Source organism: Pecten maximus, chromosome 17 (assembly GCF_902652985.1).
Source record: "Pecten maximus chromosome 17, xPecMax1.1, whole genome shotgun sequence".
NCBI classification, from domain to species: domain Eukaryota; kingdom Metazoa; phylum Mollusca; class Bivalvia; order Pectinida; family Pectinidae; genus Pecten; species Pecten maximus.
Genome location: NC_047031.1, coordinates 38407 through 58692, shown reverse-complemented (window position 1 = coordinate 58692; position 20286 = coordinate 38407). Strand labels below are relative to the sequence as shown.

Genomic DNA, 20286 nt, shown 5'->3' with positions numbered 1-20286 from the left:
GCTGTAGTACAAGCTAACCGAAGGTCGTCAAGGGGTACAGCTAGGAGAATGTTGATTCCTTTAGGCTCCACTGCAACTCCTACTGATATCTTGGAGAAGCTGGACATGTTGTTTGGTAACATATCAACACATGGGATGATCATGCAGGAATTTTTTTAATTGTTCCCAAAGACCTGATGAGTCTGCTACCAACTTTGGATGTCGATTGGAAAGTTTATTACAAACTGCAATCGAAAATGGTTCTTTACAACCTTCGTCCAAAAATGATCTTCTCCGGCATACATTTTGGATATCACTCTATAGTGATAAACTCAAAAGCCAGACAAGACACAAGTATGACAATGTGACAGATTAGAGCTTGCTGTTGCGTGAGATAAGAATTGTGGAAAAGGAGTTGAATATTTCTTCAAGTTCCAGCAGATCTGAGGATGCTTAAGGAAAAAACCACTCACCACATTATGGCAGAGGGTGAGGAAGAGGTAAAGGCAAGGGTTTTAACAGAAACCAAGATAAGAATTCTGGGTTTCAAAACCCAAAAGCCTAGCGGCCTCTGTGGATGGCCAGTCAGGGGTCGGAAATGACACAGGTAACCTGATATATTGTAAAGACTTGTAGGGGAGTCAAACATTAGTACTGTCTTAATTCAAGGTAAGAGAGTGAATGCCCTAATAGATAGTCGCTCAAATATATCCACCATATCAGATTCTTTTTATGAGTCACTAGATACAAGACTTGAGATTTACCCCATAACTACTTTGGACCTACAGGTTACTGTTGAGAAAGGTTCATTGTTAAACTATTTGGGGTATATTGAGTGTACAGTACAGATACCCTATTTGGGATCTGTCAATTTAGATGTACTTATGTTGGTAGTACCAGACACGGATCAAAACCGGTCCTGTCCTCTAATAGTGGGTACAAACATTATCAGACTCGCCAGGGATTTGTCACCAAATGATGTTGTTATTCCATCAGAGTGGAATGTAGCCTATGACAGAATTAGTTGTACTTATGATGTCCATGCTGTAGGTAGAAAGGCTGTAAGAATAGAACCGTATGCTGCTGCCATTGTCAACGGTATAGCCAGAGGACTTACTCCTGAAATAAAGAATCTAGTCACTGAGAATCGTAGTAGTTCATCACTTGGTGTTAACATAGACACTATTATATTGACAGATGAACAACTGTTGCGTGTTCGACAAGTTCTGGGAAAGTGGTAATGTACCTTTTCCAAGAGTGCCTTTGATTTGGGACATACAGACTTGGTCCAGCACAAGATCGACCTCATAGATGATAAGCCATTCAAGCAGCCTTATCGTAAAATACCACAGGGTATGTATGAGGAAGTCCGCCAACATATCAAAGAAATGTTCGATGCTGGGGTTATTCGAGAATCAAACAGTCCTTATTCTTCTAATGTAGTTTTAGTTAGAAAAAAAGGATGGTTCTCTCAGGTTCTGCATTGATTACCGCATGCTAAATTCAAAAACCCGTAAAGATGCCTATATGTTCCCTAGGTTCGATGATACGGTGAATACTTTAAGTGGTTTCCGTTATTTTTCGAAGTTAGATCTTAGGGCTGGGTATTGGCAGGTGGAAGTAGCCGAAGCTGACAAGGAGAAGACACAATTTTTTTGTTGGTAACTTTGGCTTTTACGAGACAGTTCGTATGGGTTTTGGGTTAACATGTGCCCCTGCTACTTTCCAGAGGCTCATGGAGAAATGTATGGGGATATGCACCTGAGAGAATGCCTCATTTTTCTCGATGACATACTGATATTTTCCAGAACATTTGATGAACATCTCAGGAGACTAGAATCAGTTTTCGATAGACTTGTCAAACATGGCTTGAAGTTTAAACCTTCCAAGTGCGAATTTTTCAAACCATCAGTGACATACCTCGGTCATGTAGTGTCTGAACATGGTATAGAAACTGACCCAGAGAAATTGTCGGTAGTCAAAGATTGGCCAAAGCCTTCCAATGTAAAGGAGGTTCGTCAATTTCTGGGTTTCTGTGGTTACTATCGGCGTTTTATTCAGGATTACGCAAAGATAGTACAACCTCTTAATTAACTCCTTCAAGGTCATGACTTAAGAAGTCTTCTTCTAAGATAAAGTCAGTATCTGAGAAGCCTAAACAGTCCAAAAAGCCTCGGAAAAAGGCTGAGTGGGTGTGGGCAGACTCCCAAAAGGAGGCATTTGATTTGATTAAGACGAAACTCACACAACCACCTGTATTAGCTTATGCTGACTACTCTAAACCATTTATTCTCCATACTGATGCCTGTGGTACAGGACTTGGGGCAGTACCAGATTCAAGATGGTAAAGAAAGAGTAATTCCATATGCTAGTAGGGAGCTTAGGTCAAGTGAACGCAATTATCCAGCTCATAAGCTTGAGTTTTTGGCACTCAAATGGGCAGTAACAGACAAACTTTATGATTACCTCTATGGTAATACGTTCGAAGTTGTTACTGATAACAACCCTATGACATATGCGCTAGGAAAAGCTAAACTGGATGCCACTGGTCATAGGTGGGTTGCCGCTTTGGCTAATTACAATTTTACAATAAAGTACCGAGCTGGGAAGAACAATGCTGACGCGGATGGTTTCTCTCGCTTGTCCCATGCAAGCTATTGACGTCATAAAGGCGATTTGCCACTCAGTAACTATTGATGAGCCACTAGTGGACAGCGTTGCCACTGCCAGTGCACCTCATGTGGCCAGTGAAAGTGTACAGGTGGAGGGCAACATGGGGTCAATAGATTGGCAGGTAAAGCAGAGAGAGGACAAGGATATAGCGAGAGTGTGTGACCTGCTTCAAAGCGGTTTTCATCCCAGGGGGAAACCTCTCCAGAAGGAAACCCCGTATGTTCAGAAATGCTTGAGAACTTGGAAGAAGTTTCGTTTGCTTAACGATGTTTTATACAGAACCGCTTTTCTAGACGGTCATGACGTGAACCAACTAGTGCGACCAAAGGCGTACCATTCCCTTGCCTTAACAGGTGTACATGATGACGTTGGTCATCAGGGAAAGGAGAAAACCCTTTGGTTGGCAAGACAACGGTTTTACTTGCCTCATCTAGAAAGGGAAGTGAACGTAAAAGTAGAGACATGTGGTCGCTGTATCAGGCGAAAGGCACCAGTAAAAGTGTCTGCTGGGCTGATGAATGGGAACAGGAACCTTGTTTGGTGGTGAATATTCCAAACAATGATATTCCGGTATATGTGGTAAAACAGGATTCGGGAAAAGGGAAGTCGCGAACCCTTCACCGAAACATGTTGCTACCTTTCAATTATATACCCATAGAGGTTCCCATTGAGGATGGTCACCGCAATGTGAAATCGTGAAACCTGCACAGATGGAGTCAGAGGATTCAGAATCCACAGACTCTGACAGTAGCTCTGAAACGTTACCTGTCCCTCCACGTCTGAGGAGGCATCCAAGGAGAAAGGTAAACCGGAAGTCCATTATGGATCATGTACCATCTGGTTTGGTTGAATCTAGTTCCCCACCCAGTGCAACTGGCACTAGAGATAAATCTATAGAACCGTGGCAATCGGATGTGGTGCCGAAACCGGAAATGGTCCTGGAACCAGAAATAACCGCTCCTGTGGGTAATATGTCTACAGACGGAGAACCACGACGTTCCGGACATAACTGTCGTCCTCCGGAAAGGTACGGCGAGTGGGCACATACAAGGAGACATCCGTTTGAAGTCCTGGCTATACAAGTTCATTCAGTTTATAGATTATTATTTTATCTCTATCAACATTTTACATATTTTAGAAGGTAATGTTACATTTCTCATGTGTCTCAGTTGGTAGGGACCTCCCCAACCACTGGCGATCATTGAGATGTATCTCTTGTTACTTTTAATTAACTATAATATTATTTTTAATGTCTTTATTTGCTGGATGGGATTTAGTAACTGGTCTAGGTAGGGACCTCCCCCACCACCAAAACTTACAAAATCTCATCCCATATGGCTGGTTTTGATATATATCTATGTGTATGTATCACTTAAGGGTCTATTCACATGCAACTTGTAAAGGTTGTAGTTTATGAATGGTTATGTGATAAAATTTACATATTTTTTTAGAGTGTGCCTGGAAATAAAATTCCACATTCCACCTATTACACTTTGTAAAGTGTGAGGGTATCCTGTCTCTATGGTGACAGTGTTTAGGACATGTGATTGAGGATCCCTGGTAAGTAACTCTTATGTTCCTCTAACATATTTTATCTATTGTCTCTAACCGGACAGTAAAGAATCTTTAACAAACTGAATACTCGTCAGTGTGGTATTGGTTACACACACAGGTAAATGACATCAGTGCCTGTCATAGTGACGCTGACTTTGATTGTTGTCTTTCTGTCCTTGTCCCTCAACATGTTTAACACTTAATCTAAAAAGTAGAACTCAAAACCAAACTTTTTATGATGGGGCTTCTTCGTGATGCAATCACTTTTTTATTCACTAGAATTACCTGAAGCAATCGAATTAAAACTTAAGATAGCTAAAAACATAAAATATATAACATTTTGTATGTGAAGTTCTGTTAAATATAATCGTTCTTACTGCTTATATCATTACATCATTAGTGTTTTTGTTTTGTGTGATCAAAACGTTACCGCTGTGAAATTCGTTCCAGATCACGATGAAACGAAAGTAGAATACGTTATTTTTATTTTGTTTCTTCTTTTTAGTGTTCCTTTTGACATTCATGTAAGTAATACTTAACGATGTTGAACATCTCATTCAAAATGGTACTATCTTATTGTCAGACGTCACACTATAAAGATACAACGCCATTGATAAGGTTACAGGTAAATGTTACAGGTAAATGCTACAGGTAAATGTTACAGGTATGAGTCACCAGACGTAATGTTCCAGGTAAATTTTACAGGTATAAATCACTAGAAGCAATTCTTTGGTAACTTTTTGCGTTGAAGACGTATGGTCCGATTAATGTGTACAGTATGAAGGTCACAACACGCCACGACTCCCCGATAAAGTTTAGAGCTTGGTACCTTTATCAATACAAGATTTTGATTCATTCGTCCGTGCTGTTTAGGATAAGGTGCATCTTGATGGACGGCCAGCAATGTGTTTGTAACATCGATTACAGGGTAGCCCATTTTCTGAGCGTCCCAAACCAACCAATTATCGTATAAGTTCTGTCCGACTTGAACGTCGAGTATGTGGCTCCAGTGGTAGTTAGGAGGCGTTATAAAGTAGTCAATGCCGCGTGTGTCCTCCATAAGGTTTCCCCGTTTTGAAGCCTTTGCTATATTCCTCCACGAGCTTGCTTCCTCGCGCGTGATGTTCGGAGTGTTCATGCGGCGTCCAACAACCAAGAAAGTTTTCTTAAATAGTACAGGCGAGCTGACAACAGCGCGCAAACTTTCCACGAGAGAATCAGTGAAGAGTAAGTCTGCATTGGCAAATCCATATAGTTGTGAATGTGGTTGTAGCTGAATTGCTTCCAGAAACATGTGTTTGAGAATAGGGTGACCTTTGACTTGATGTTTAAGTGGCAACACCGTCCAGCCTAACTGTTTATACTTATCCGGAATGTGATCGTCAGTGAACACTATGATGTTAACGTGAGGCAGTAGTCTCGGCCAGTTACGTAATGTATTGTTGTATACGTCATATCTCGCCGGGAATGTCTTCCAAGTTGTAAACAGTGTGATCAGAGCTGGTTGTTTTCTGACTTCAAGATACTGTGCGGTTAAGGAGGTATGGCTAGACTCACGCGATAAGTATCCCTTATTGAGGAATAACAATAATATTGCACATCCCGTCAAAGTGACACAAACCTTCACCTTTCTTGAGATATTCATTCCTGGAACCTGGAAATACAAATAAGTTCGATTTAAATGATTCCACACACATACGTAAAGGATATATCTATATAGCTACATGTATGTTCTATAAAGTAAATACCGAGAAATGGATAATTACTTTAGTCCTTCTGAGATCCGTCCATGACGTTAAGACCTAAACGTGTACAAATCTTCAGGGAAGTTATGGCAATTGGTCTGTACCTAGGTGATATACTTAATGGCATGAACCTCATACTTTAAGCAATATCTTGGATATAGAATCATTTTATCAGATGAAAAGAAACTCGAGGATCTATTCTAATTCAACGCGACGAAAAGGGTAAATGCAACCCCCGCGACTAGTATACCACCATCAAGGTAACGGCAACCCCCGGGACTTGTATACCACTAGCAAGGTAACAACAACCCCCGGGACTTGCATACCACTAGCAAGGTAACGGCAACCCCCGGGACTTGAATACCACCATCAAGGTAACGGCAACCCCCGGGACTTGTATACCACCACCAGGGTAACGACAACCCCCGGGACTTATATACCACCATCAGGGTAACGGCGACCCCCGGGACTTGTATACCACCATCAAGGTAACGACAACCCCCGGGACTCGTATACCACCATCAAGGTAACGACAACCCCCGGAACTTGTATACCGCCAGCAAGGTAACGGCAACCCCCGGGACTTGTATACCACCATCAGGGTAACGGCAAACCCCGGGATTTGTATACCACCATCAAGGTAACGACAACCCCCGGGACTCGTATACCACCATCAAGGTAACGACAACCCCCGGGACTCGTATACCACCATCAAGGTAACGACAACCCCCGGGACTCGTATACCACCATCAAAGTAACGACAACCCCCGGAACTTGTATACCACCACCAGGGTAACGACAACCCCCGGGACTTGTATACCACCATCAGGGTAACAGTAACCCCGAGACTTGTATACCACCATCAGGGTAACGGCGACCCCGGGGGCTTGTATACCACCAGCAGGGTAACGGCAACCCCCGGGATTCGTAAACTGCCATCAGGGTATACGGCAACCCCCGGGACTCGTAAACCACCATCAGGGTATATGGCAACCCCCGGGACTCATAAACCACCATCAGGGTATATAGCAACCCCCGGGACTCGTATACCACCATCAGGGTATACAGCAACCCCCGGGACTCGTAAACCACCATCAGTGTAGCGCCCTCTCCCTCTACCTCTACTAACGATCAAACAGAGCTAACTCCACACTGACGATAGATGACTTTTATGAATATTTTAGTGATCATACGGATAATACTAGTGAGTATGTTGCTGATGTACCTGGTGTTGATATAGAACCTGTGTATGACGATCTTGATAGCTATATCACAGCACAAGAAATAAGTAAAGCAATAGATCAATTGAAATTTGATAAAAGCTGTGGTGAAGACTTGATAATTAACGAAGTGTTTGTGCGAGGAAAGGAAATTTTATTGCAATATTTGGAACAGCTGTTCAATGCTATCTTTAGATCTGTGTTTTTCCCTGAATCCTGGTCACAAGCATGTATAGTGCCAGTATTTAAGAAAGGCTGTGTCAACGATACAAATAATTATCGGGGTATATCACTTGTGAGTTGTTTTGGTAAACTGTTTACATCTGTTTTGAATAGTAGAATTATGGAATGGGAAAAAGAAAATAGTATTCTAACTGATACGCAATTTGGTTTTAGAAAAGGCAGTTCAACTATTGATGCCATATTTGTTTTACAAACCCTCATTAATAAGTTACGGAAAAGGGAAAGACTTTATTGTTGTTTTGTAGATTTCTAAAAAGCTTTTGATTTTATAAATAGAAGCAAATTGTTGGGTAAATTGATAAAGCAGGGAATACGTGGAAATTTCCTAAAAATTCTATCTTCTTTATACGAAAATGTCAAATCATGTGTAAAATACAATGGCCAATTAAGTCAGTGCTTCCCTAATTATACCGGACTCTTACAGGGGGAAATATTATCACCTGTGTTATTTTCTTTGTATGTAAATGATTTTGAAATTAACTTTATTAATGACAATTGTCCAAGTATTGAATTACAGATGCTTATTTTTTTCTTGCTAATGTATGCCGACGACATGGCTTTATTTGCTAACCGCCCAGAAGATTTACAAAGTATGTTGCATTCTTTATATGAATATACCAGAAAATGGAATCTGGAGGTCAATGTTGATAAAACTAAAATCGGTTCATTCTCACCTAGCCAACATTCTGAAATTTACCTGTATTACCTGGCCAAAATGTCAAATTTTACACCTGAGTGAATTTCAGCTATAGTCTGTTCTTACTTTCCATGAAAGAACTATGAAAATGACAAGTTGAATAAGACTTATATAATAAAGATTTAATTGAAAATATGAAGGGTACTTATCATAATAAATCTTAGATGTTTCGGGTAAATACCAGAGACCTATATACTCAATTAATTTAGGTCTCTGTAAATACTTAAACTATACTCAATTTCTTTTAATCAACATATATTATGAAACCTAGCTTCATCTCTACTTTCAAGTTTAAATTGTGATTTTAATAATAGATGTATTAAGTATAATTGTCTTTAATCACTGTTTCACTGTTACTTAAATCTGTGTGTACATTTTTTAAAAATAAAATGACAGATTTAGAAACGAAATCAAATGATATCTATTCCTGCATACCAGTATTTTTAAAATTATATCAAACTAGCAGCGGATGCGTTTCTTAATGAGGTAAAGCAAGGTTGCCGTGAAGAAGTTTGTGCTATTCCAATGCCATTGATGAGGTGATGTTAGTGAGATAATATCCACAATTTCAATATAATGCCAGTCCTAAAACTAATCGATTTACATTATTTACCCTCTGTTGTACGTTTTCCAAAACTTTGCTTTTTGCCGTGGTGAATCTCTTAAGAAGGCAACACATTTTTAAGACTTACATTGTCGGTGTATGGCTCACTCCAAATCTTAACTTTTCATTACATGTTTAATAATTGGTTGGTAAGGCCATGCCAATATTTGGATTTTTAAAAAGTACTTGCAGGCCATTTACAAACGTGTCTGTTATCCGCTCTCTGTACATTAGTATGGTACGCATTCAGTTAGAATACTGCTCTGAAGTATGGTCACCATATCAAACAACACTCATGCACGGGTTGAAGTAGTACAAAGAAAGTTTTTAAAGTGTCTGCATTAAATCAAAATTAAACTATAATAGACGTAAATTCATATATTTTATATGTTGATTCAAATCTTCACGCAGCCTGCTTGTTTGAACTTTTAGTTATTTCACAGGAGAAATTACCTTTTAAGTTTTAAGCTCTGTTGTATCCCTGTAAATTCCGGATTAATGTAAGAAAATGTCCAAATTGATTCTAACTACCTTGGGCATGTTTCTGACAGGTTTTTAACGTCTTACTTGAATGATTTAAGTTGGACTTGGAGATTTGGTCTTAGAATTAGGTTTTTTGCTGTTCATAACATGATTGTCTTGTTGATATTTCTTTAGGACATCAATTCTATTTTACATGTGTATGATCTTTATACACCGTATTTGTTCTTACTATGTATTTCATTTACTCTTATGGCATATTTTATCAATTTGTTATCAATTCTGTAATTGGACCTTTTGATCTGTTGAAATTGAATTAAATAAGAAATAACGCAATAGAAATAGATCACGATGACATCATCATTAAAGTTTGAAGTTTTATGAAGCAGTCAATAGCCTTACCTGAAATCATCTCCTATTGTTCTACCCTTCACACCTAGTCTCAATTGGCCAACAAAATACCTTACCTGTATACCTCAAAATTAAGAATGTTGGCTAAGTGAGAAGGGGTCTTCCCCGAACACCAACTCTGGTTAGGGTGGGGTGTTTACATAGGGGTTAAGGTGTGTTGATAGGGAGTTATAGTCTGTTACAGAAATATCCTCAGTGTAAGAACACGGGTAAATCATCACAGGTAAATCAACTCACCTGTTAGGTGATCAGAAAATCATTAGCTGTTAATGCTTGCCAAACTGTTTCAGAAATAGTGTATAAAACTGAAGCACACTTTGGAAAATCATCATATTTTGCTGATCTTCATCTTGACATACATATATATGTACTTGCTGAATCTTGAATTGTAAAACAATTGTATCGTTGAATACTTTTGAACATTTTATTAAAGGATGTGTCAGATTGATTTAATTTGTAGTGTAGATATTTAAAAAATACTTTAATACGATTGTTTAATTTACATTCTTTTATATTATTTCAGCAAATTCAGCCTGGTATCATTTTTCATTCATAATGTAAATATATATCTGATAATCAACATTTAAATTGGCATTTAAATTGGAATAATTACGGAATCTTCAATCCATACTTTTTCACTGTAAATCAATTGTATATTGATTAGACTTTGTATTTTTTTATATTGATTAACTTTGTACGTTTTTCTGATTTGCATAGATAATTGTATTATTGTAGATTTGCAATATTTTTTCAAAAGTTGTATCTGTTCCAGGTTTAGCTAGTAGTAATAATTTTTTTTTGTATTGATCTTACTTAGAATAGCTATGCAGATATTGTATTGGATTTTTTTTATAATTGTTATTATACAACACTATATAGATCAGTTACTGCAGAACTATTGTAATATTCTTATAAAGTTGTATCTAGCGAACACACATGTCAACGTTAAGTTCATCTTCAACAGATATTGTCATTATTAATAGTAATATATATAATCAGTGCTTGGAATTTAGAAAACAATATCTAATTTTATTTACTTTTTATCTATTTTATATATTGTCATTATTTATAGTAAAATATAAAGTTAGATATAGTGCTTTGAAAATTTGATATTTTATTTATCTTATATATATTTATTGACATTGTCATTTCAGTATTACTAGTTCTTTGAATTTAGATAACTTCATGTATATCTGATTCATATACCTGAGTTGACCCTATTTTTTTTACCTGAGTTGGTATTCCATATTGAAACAGACTATAACTAAACTTCAAAGAACTTCCTATGGAAACACCTTCCTTCGTCTTTACCAGAGTTGGTGTTCGGGGAATGAGCCAGTGAGAAGACACCCTAAAAGCATGGTGTTTAGAAATGGAGGACAAATAAGAAATAATGAGTCATGGAAATATAATAATGACAATATAGAAATTGTTGACAGTTTTAAATACTTGGGTATGCTGTTCAACTACAATGGGAAGTTTTACAAAACACAAAAACATTTTGCAGAACAAGGCAGAAAAGCTTTATTTTCTCTGACAACTTCTTTTAGAAATCATTGTTTGAATGTAGAAACTTATTGTTCTATTTTTGATTCCTATGTAAATAGTATTTTACGTTATGCATCGGAAATATGGGGATTTCATAAAGCACCGGATGTTGAAAGTGTACATTTGAAATTCTGTAAAAAAATACTTAAGGTGCCTAAATCAACTTGCAATGACTTTGTTTACTGTGAATTGGGTAGATTACCATTAATTATTATTAGAAAATTAAGAGTGTTCAAATATTAGTTAAAGTTGAAACAATCGGATAATTTGGTATTGAAAACATGTCTTGATGAAATGGTAAATGAGAATGGCGTGTGGATATGTGACATTAAGAATGAATTAGCCGCTTTAGGTATCGAGTATATGTTACAAAACAAAACATGTTAACAAAGATATCTGGTTCGTCGAAAGGTAGATTATATCGATATCTGATAGATAGCCACTGTGTACGGTTTTATCTACGTAAACCTATAAAAACAAAATATAAATGTATGTTAACTAAGTTTAGAACATCCTCACAAAAATTAAATATAGAAATAGGTAGGCATAATAATATTACTCGAAGAAATAGAAGCTGTAACAATTGTGATTTGGGCGACATCGAGGAGGAGTTTCATTTTATTTTGATATGTCCATTATATACAGAACTGAGGGTAAAATATATAAAACAATATTACTACAAAAGACCATCTGTTTTTAAATTAATCCAACTATTATCTGTTAATAATGTTAGAGAGTTGTCAAATTTAGGAAATTATCTATACTTTGCTAGCAAAAGACAAAATTGATTAGTGTGGATAATTTTTTATCGTACAATTGTCATGTACATGTATGAAACACTCTCCTGTACACATATGTAATTGTTTAATGATATATATATTGTATACCTATAGGGCTTTTGGTAAATAAAGAACTTGAACTTGAACCTTACCAATATTTAGTACTTACCTCTGGTTCCGGGAGATATCAAGGTCTGATTAATCAATGGTAGAAGGTATGTCGTGTGTAAACATGATACTAAAGCTATAACTGTTTACTCCTCTGGCGGAACAGTGGTAGTAAGCTTGAGACTTTCTGTTATGTGACCGGATTTCGATTCCCCGATCAAACAAGGAAACGTTTTCTCTAGGTACAAATTTAATCCGATAGCCTCCAACATTAACAGCTTTGTAGACACGATGGCACATGTTTAAAGCTCAAATTAGCAAAACATGTGATAATGTGGGCACTCAAGCGGAAACAAACTTGACCTGAGGGTAAATACATTGAACAGTAAGTACAAGTACCCTATACATATTTATCCTGCAACTGCCACCGCATTGTCGGTATACACCCACCGTATATTGGAATCTTAGCACGTGCGTCAGTTCGACTGACCTACTTCAAAGTGAATCTACGTTTAAAAGGCGAACATATTTCTATCATTTTTTTACACCGTTTCACTTCAAAACGATTATTTTTTATGAGTATTTCTATGACTGTTGCAGGATAAATAGAATACATGGTCAGTGTCTTAAAATATAAACTGTATTTTTGGCTCGGGACAGAAAGACAAAAGTGGCTCGCCACTTTTGTCTTTCTTTACCCTCGCCAAAATACATCTTATATTTTAAGACACTGGCCATGTATTCTCTATATATATAGCTCCTTCAATTGTCTACGTTTTCAATCTAATTCACGTACCCCAGCCAGTATGAGGTATACATTATAGATTACTGGCGATGCTCGTTTTAGTTAACAGTCCTCCACAGACGCGTTACAGTGGGGTATACGTACACTGTAGCTAGCCCTGCTGTGTACGTAGATGTGGTGCCGAAAGTGAGGGAGGGGGTATAGGAAACAAAAAAAACCCATAAAAGCAATGACAATCTTAAGTGTTTTTTTGTTTTTTGTTTTGTTGTTGAACATCATGTGTATGCACTTGCGTACCTGCGTATAGGAAGCTACGCCCCTGTCTTAGATACCCTGTCCCAGTGTAAATACACTGCGGTAATGTTGACTATGGTCATACAGTCTGATACAATAAAATAACAATAAATATGATGTTTATATAGTTATACTTATTTGCAGCAGTATATTGATATAAACGAGAACACATTGGGGTGTAATTGGACACCAGTGCCTCATATATAGTACTCTAACACAAATCAAACATCCTTCATTGTCGCTTGTTGTTTTTCGTTTCCTCTAGTCATTTTATATTACTTGCATGCTGTTATATTACCCGTGTTTTTTGTTATACATTTTCTCTGTAGTTTACTTATGTTTAGTCGTAGAAATAGCTCTTCAGAGCTAATGATCTTTGTTTAACATATACGACTTCAAATAAATCTTCTTTTATCTTGTATCTTGTAACATCAAAAGTAGGACTTTTTCAAAACGACTACAAAACAGCAATACACAAAATTTATCACATAACTGTAATGTCGCACGGCCATGTCATAAATATCATCAGACATAATGTGTAATAATTTGATTTTGCTTGTAACAAGCATTTTCATTGGCTCAAAAAATTATGTTATCATCTCATAACATCAAAAATAAAAGGAACTACTTTCAGTTATACCGGAAGTAGCGGAGTAATCGTTGTTCACGGGATTTTGTATTTATCGATGTGTTTTTAAATATCTGGAGCAAAATAATCATGTTAAACTTAATGAAAATGCTTCTTATCGTTGTTAATTAAATTCTTCGCGGTTTATTCAGAGTACACCCCAGTTTTTTGTGTTATTGCTCAATAACGTAAAAAAAATATTACAGTTAACCCTTAAATAACAGTATAATGACGTAATAATGAATATGTGACGTCATAATAAATGTAAGATGTCGCATGATTGTCTCTGTAGACAACATCCAATCTGAGCCAGATTTTGTCTTTCTTATATAGAAATGAAAACTGAAAAAAAGCTTATAATTTTATAAACTGTAGTTATGTGATGAATATAATCTTAAACTCGTGGTTTTATCATATGAAATTTATTAAACTCGTTCAATAAGTTCCATGTCACGGTAGTGTATATAGCCACTCATGGAAGATCCTCTATAAATAGAATTAATACCACTAGCTTTTATTCATATATTTGTTATGCCAGAAATGGCACTGAGATTGAAAATGGTACAATTATGTAAAACTACATAATTGAGAGTTTATTTTGTAAATATCAATGTTTTTCATTTTCTATATTTCACAGAAATATTCTGATTTCTGATAAAGTTTACTTAAATTTGATTTTGTAGTAATATACATTTGACACTTGAATAGCATTCCAGAAATGTACAATGTAAATAAAAAGATAAGATTCGTAATTCCCTAACAATGACCTCAATTGATGTATACCTATTTTTAGACGTTAATTCGGTTACGTACATATTTGTGGGGGCCGCGGTGGCCGAGTGGTTAAGGTGTCCCGACACTTTAACGCTAGCCTTCCACCTCTGGGTTGCGAGTTCGAAACCTACGTGGGGCAGTTGCCAGGTACTGACCGTAGGCCGGTGGTTTTTCTCCGGGTACTCCGGCTTTCCTCCACCTCCAAACCTGGCACGTCCTTAAATGACCCTGGCTGTTAATAGGACGTTAAACATAAACAAACAAACAAACAAACGTACATATTTGTTTACAAACAAATCTGTAGCAGATGTTTGGTAACAAAACATCCATTAGGCAGTCAATTAGGCCACAGTGAGACACAATAGGGGTTAAGGTGTTGACAACCCCGGGGCTCACCAGCCATATCTGCAAACTTGTATTTTAAGGTGTTAGGCAAGCTAAGCATGTGCGTTTCGACCCCTGGGAGCGACGGACAGCGAGGTTAGCGTGGGTCAAGTCACTTGAAGCTTGACCACCGAGAAATAAACATCAAAAGTTAACCTCTGCTGTTTGTTCTCCTCAACAGGTAAGACAATTTCATTTAAGTCACTTTAAAAAGTTCTAAAATGTTTAAAGTTCTTAATTCAGTATGCAATGTCCATGTATATTCATTATTACAAACATTTATTGACACTTTATTTGCAAGGTTTATGACATTTTATTTGTAATTCTATTTGAGTTTTTTTGATAAATTAAATTGTTGTAAATAGATTTTCAATTGTAAATTAATTGTAAACCTTAATCTATGGGAAAATGCTACCTTTTGAGTACAGTATATACTTTTAGTGATAAAATGTCTAATAATGAATTGGTTAATATTATTCTTTCAAAGTGTTACATTAAAAGTCATTGTTCATAACCTTCAAATATTATTGGTAAATTAAAAGGGACTTATGGTGATTTATCAGACAAAGTTCAATATTTAAATACGAGTTATCTCCCTTGTGTATCCTGTAAAGTTGTCTAAAATACACACTCAACTTCTCCTGTCAAGTTACCGCAATTCTGATAAGATAACGATGAATCAAGCTCAATCGAGACTAGATCATGAATTGTAAGTAATTCAGTTATTCAAATATTGTAGAAGAACGCTATAGATCGGATATGTGTTTAGTTATTGTAAATTATCGAGTTTTGTCAGACGCGCGTAAATTGTCAGACATTGTTTAAGAAATAATTAACGATGATTCGTGTATTATTGCAGGATATACAACGAGGACGAGGATATTTTGCAATCAAATTAATAACGAAGGCCGAGTCCGAGTTGTATATCCTGCAACAATACACGAGTCAAAGTTGATTATTTCTATTCTACCATGTACTGTTTAGTTCTGAGATCGACCTCTTTCTAATAGAAAAACAGCAAAGAAACCCCGGGAAAACCTTATTTCTTGAGTATTGCTTTATTTGTTGATGAAATATACGGGCAATACAGTACTACGATCAAGAGCATCTATTATATGGCATTGATTTTGAAAATTAAAAAAAAAGGATAAAAAAAAAGAAAAAAAAGTGGGGGCCTCCGTAGGATTCGAACTCGCGTCGTGTTAAAAATATATTGAAAGACTAACCCATTAGCCCACTCGGCTATAGTAACCTTTTATAAACAGGGGAATATTAGATATTTAAAATTGTAACAGCCGTGACTCACGAGCGTGTATTATTGGCACGAGCGTGGGTTATTGGAAAATGATACATGGTTTTTAACCAATCAAAACTGGCGTTACATAGCAAACATGGTAGAATTGGTATTTAGGACTAGTATAGCAGACAGACTGTATTGTGAGGAAGTATTGACTTCAGTATATGATTGTATATTTTTCTTGTGTGAATAGTTTAGTGTTGTTCCATTCTTGTTTTATTAATTTGCAGTTCCGCATAACTTTGATTTATCTAACTAGAATAATTCAGGTGTTCATAAGGTTGGGCGGAAATAGGCCACGCCCCTCTCATCACTCCCTGTCATAAACCGGAAGTGGTCATACCTGTAAACAGTAACACATGATAGCTAACAAGTCGGGTCACAGTCTAGTTAATAGTGTAATATATATATATAACTGAATCTATTAGTAAACAGTTATTTTAAGTGATTGGGTAGTAGGAATATTAAATAGTATATTCTAAAGTAAATGTTTTGGAACTAGATTTTATTTTATTTTTAATCACTTTGTTTTGTGTTTGTATTCTGTGGTTGCCAGGGATATCAGATATTGTATTATTTGTAATTTGAAGTACAAATGTATGTGTATCTATACTAAATGGTTATTTAGATTTTATGTACATGTTTTGGTAGTTGTGATTATAACTGAATAATTGTATATTGAAATAATTAGAAGTTTAAATTATATTTCAAACTCTGTACAATCTTTCGAACAGATGTAAACATTTTATTCTCAACATTTGGCATGTCAAATATTAAATTGTATATGAAACTGTATCAAATTGTATATGACTTGAAGCTTGACCACCGAGAAATAAACATCAAAAGTTAACCTCTGTTGTTTGTTCTCCTCAACAGAATCTAGCCTTAGGGGAATCTCCCACGAAGAGTGCATCAAATATTGATCGAGGACGGAATACATTGTACTTACGGTGAAGTCTTATAAAATCATGTTTTTGTATTACCGTGACTAGAACAATACGAGCCCTTTCAAAATAGAAAACCCCGCGTACTGTAATTTGAAAAAGAAACACGTTCATTTTAGCACAACGAGCGATTGAAAAGATTAAGTGGTCTTACGCACAACAGATCGAACAAAGGAGAGGATCTGTCTAGCCCTGATATATCGCGGCCAGTGTTATTAGCAAGATTACATATTTAATTTATTCTCTATTATAAAGCAAAATTCTCCTCTCAGTTATGATCTTTCTTTTCCATAAATTGATAATAAGCATTCCATTTTACTTTTTCTCTACATAATTATATTTATAACTATTCCACTAAAATTATTGATAATATTTATGTTAATGGAAGTATGGAAAGGACCTATATAGGCTACGCCTGTTGTCCAATCCAATGTGTATATATATCTCTATTATGAAATATTGTATTTAATATAATTCAAATGATTTATTGAATAAAATATTTTGAAATGAAATTACATATTTAAGCATTGCACTTTTACCAAATGGTAGTATACGGTCGATATGAATGCAATTTGGGTGACAGATACATCTAATATTGCCCGTTACCTTGCCGTTTGTGCCATTTGTGCCGTTTGCCGCAAGCAAAGCGGCTCAGTTGAAATATGGCCGATCTAGACCAAAACATATTCATTTTTATTTATTTTATATATTTATATATGAATAAACATATTTCAAAAGCATTGTAAACATCGAACGCTGCAGAACATTCAAAATCAACTTATTTTGCAATATACATGTATATGACAAAAATAGCCTGACTGTCCCAAAACAAGTTGAAATTCTTTAACTTCTCACTTAATCTAATCTTTCGGTGGAACAAGTCGCTATCTTGTTTGCGGTGTGCCGGTGCTTCCAAACCGGCAGGAATTTGCGTGCGGATATTCGGAACACAATCAAGTAATTTTGCGCCTTTCCGCCGGCACAGCGGCACGTCAGAATCAAGTTCGCCCATTGTGTTTCTTTTGTCCAGGTCAGTGGGATTGTATCGCTGAAGTAAAGGATAGAGGTTATAGAAACACATTATTGATATCGTACCTTACAGCTGGATCAGTGGCGAGGCCCTATGACGTGTTTTCAACAGCCATTCATGGAATTTAAATTGCCGCGAAATTTAGATATAACTTTCTTTTAAAAAAATAGAGTGGCGCAATGTACACGTGTACATAATCATGTCACACACGGAAAACCGGATGGACGGGGCCACGATAGTACGGTTGGTAAGTGTGCTGGCCAGGCCATCCCAGGTAAAGATCCGAGGGGCGTGGTTTGACTGACCCTACTCGTCTCGGGCGGTGTTCCCCGGGAAGTTGAGAAATGGACCGGTCCAACTACAACAATGAGATCCCTTCTTGTTCTTGTTGTAGAAGTTTCAGAAGTTTTTATTTCACACTCAGATCATATATACGATACATGCGCAACACCAGAATATACACAGATAATTAATTAACATTAGACAATAGACAGCACTGGTATATTGGACATCACGGTAAAAATATTGTTATTTTCATTGAATGTACGTATTCTGTCCAGTTAAGTTTCTGTGCCATCCCAAATTCACAGTCGATCCCTATGTCCAGCTTGACCACTCGATTTAGTGTCCAGCTTGACCACTCGATTTAGTTGGGAAATCCCCCCTAAATTACATTAAATGTTGAAATATTCCATCTGGGTTAGTTGGATAACGATGTTATACATGATTTTAAATGTTTTAACACGTTCTACACATATTCAGGCGTATACAGTAGTAGCGAAAAACTGGTATAGACTATATAAATATTGTACCAAGTTTGCGTGTAGACGTATCAGCGTACATTTTGTACGTATTCATTGTTCACTTGTTTGAACAGATTCCATCTACTGTACTGCTTCCCAGTGTAATTCTAGGATTGTATCTGACCATTTGACCATTCTTCTCTTTGTTGCTGAAGCTGTTATCGTTTTCAACCGCGGTCGAGTCACGCTGGACGCCATTTTTGTTTTCAAGTGTTGTTGTATGTTGTGCGCATGCGTTGTATCGTGTATGACACAAAATTTACATATCAGACTGTTGATCAACGGATTGTGATTACCACTTTATCATTAATAATTTATGTTTTTATGTACATATTTCATAAACATCAAATTGTCATCGTTCATAAGGATATATTTTTTAAATATATATACAATAATATGAAAAAAAAATGCAAAATAAAAATTGGTTTACCTTGGTGACCCTTTAACATGGAGCCTGAAATGTTTGCATAATAACTCCGCCGTAGCCGGTCCCAAGCCCGTGTTGAGAAAGGAGGAGGGAATCACCAACTAACAACATCTAACAGTCACCCCGGACTAATGTTCTAACCTAGAGTCGCGAGTAGAGGTTGTAACCTAAATCGAGACTTTAAACCAGCAACATCAACATCACATCACATCAATTTGCATAATAAAATGTGAGAAAAGCGCAGAATCTTTTCGATACTTTCAAAATTGTTGTACAAACTAATTCAGAGTATTTAATTGTATTTGGATACTGAATATAGTATTTAGGAATACATGTATTTCTTTCAGTACGGAAACATTCCCATTCATAAATATAGTGGTATTCATCACCAATGGATTGTTTATCACACAGTACACATATATACGTTCTTCCCTAGGAACGTTTTCTCATCTTTCGGTTTCAAATGTAAATCAGTACAGCAGGTGATTACCTGTACGATATCTTACAAAGGTATCTATTAAACCGTAAAATTAGAAGACAAGAATCTAAACTTATAATTTTTTTAAACATTCTATAGCATACACTTTTACCAGAATGGAAAACATTATCATGCCATATTTGCGAATACTGGTTTTTAAGACTATCTAGGGTGACATGATGGAAGTTTTTAGCATGTTGGCTAGTACTGTTTTTGGTCCGCCATACATAACTGTAACCGGTTTCATTAAAAAATACTTTCTACAAACTCGACCCATTTATGGATATGAGAACCACTAACATGATCAGACAGTAATGCATGTACATTGTACATACGGGAAGATATCTTGTTTCTATTACCACTCATTAGCCGAAGCCAAAAAGTATTCATACGACTCTTTATGTAGACAAATCGAGGGAAGCGTCCTAATTCACCGTATAA

General features: G+C 36.4%; 1 protein-coding gene across 2 annotated transcripts; it reads right to left on the bottom strand.

The window, feature by feature from the left end:
- Positions 1-4442: 4442 nt before the first annotated feature.
- On the bottom strand, positions 4443-12231 carry LOC117315801. 2 transcript variants are annotated; one of them, XR_004529774.1, is made up of 3 exons: positions 12103-12231; positions 4670-5860; positions 4443-4578 (listed from the first exon to the last, which is right to left on the bottom strand). XR_004529774.1 is itself a non-coding variant. In XM_033870199.1 (2 exons), the coding sequence occupies exon 2, from the start codon at positions 5849-5851 to the stop codon at positions 4922-4924; it is 930 nt and encodes a 309-aa protein (XP_033726090.1). In that variant the 5' UTR covers positions 5852-5860; positions 12103-12231; the 3' UTR covers positions 4443-4921. The 2 variants fall into 2 exon arrangements, 1 of the variants encoding a protein (XP_033726090.1); XM_033870199.1 differs by having other exon boundaries at positions 4443-5860.
- Positions 12232-20286: the final 8055 nt, after the last annotated feature.

What these genes read in the sequence shown, in the direction of transcription:
- LOC117315801 (XM_033870199.1), bottom strand. Translation starts at nt 5,851, where the DNA reads ATGAATATCTCAAGAAAGGTGAAGGTTTGTGTCACTTTGACGGGATGT.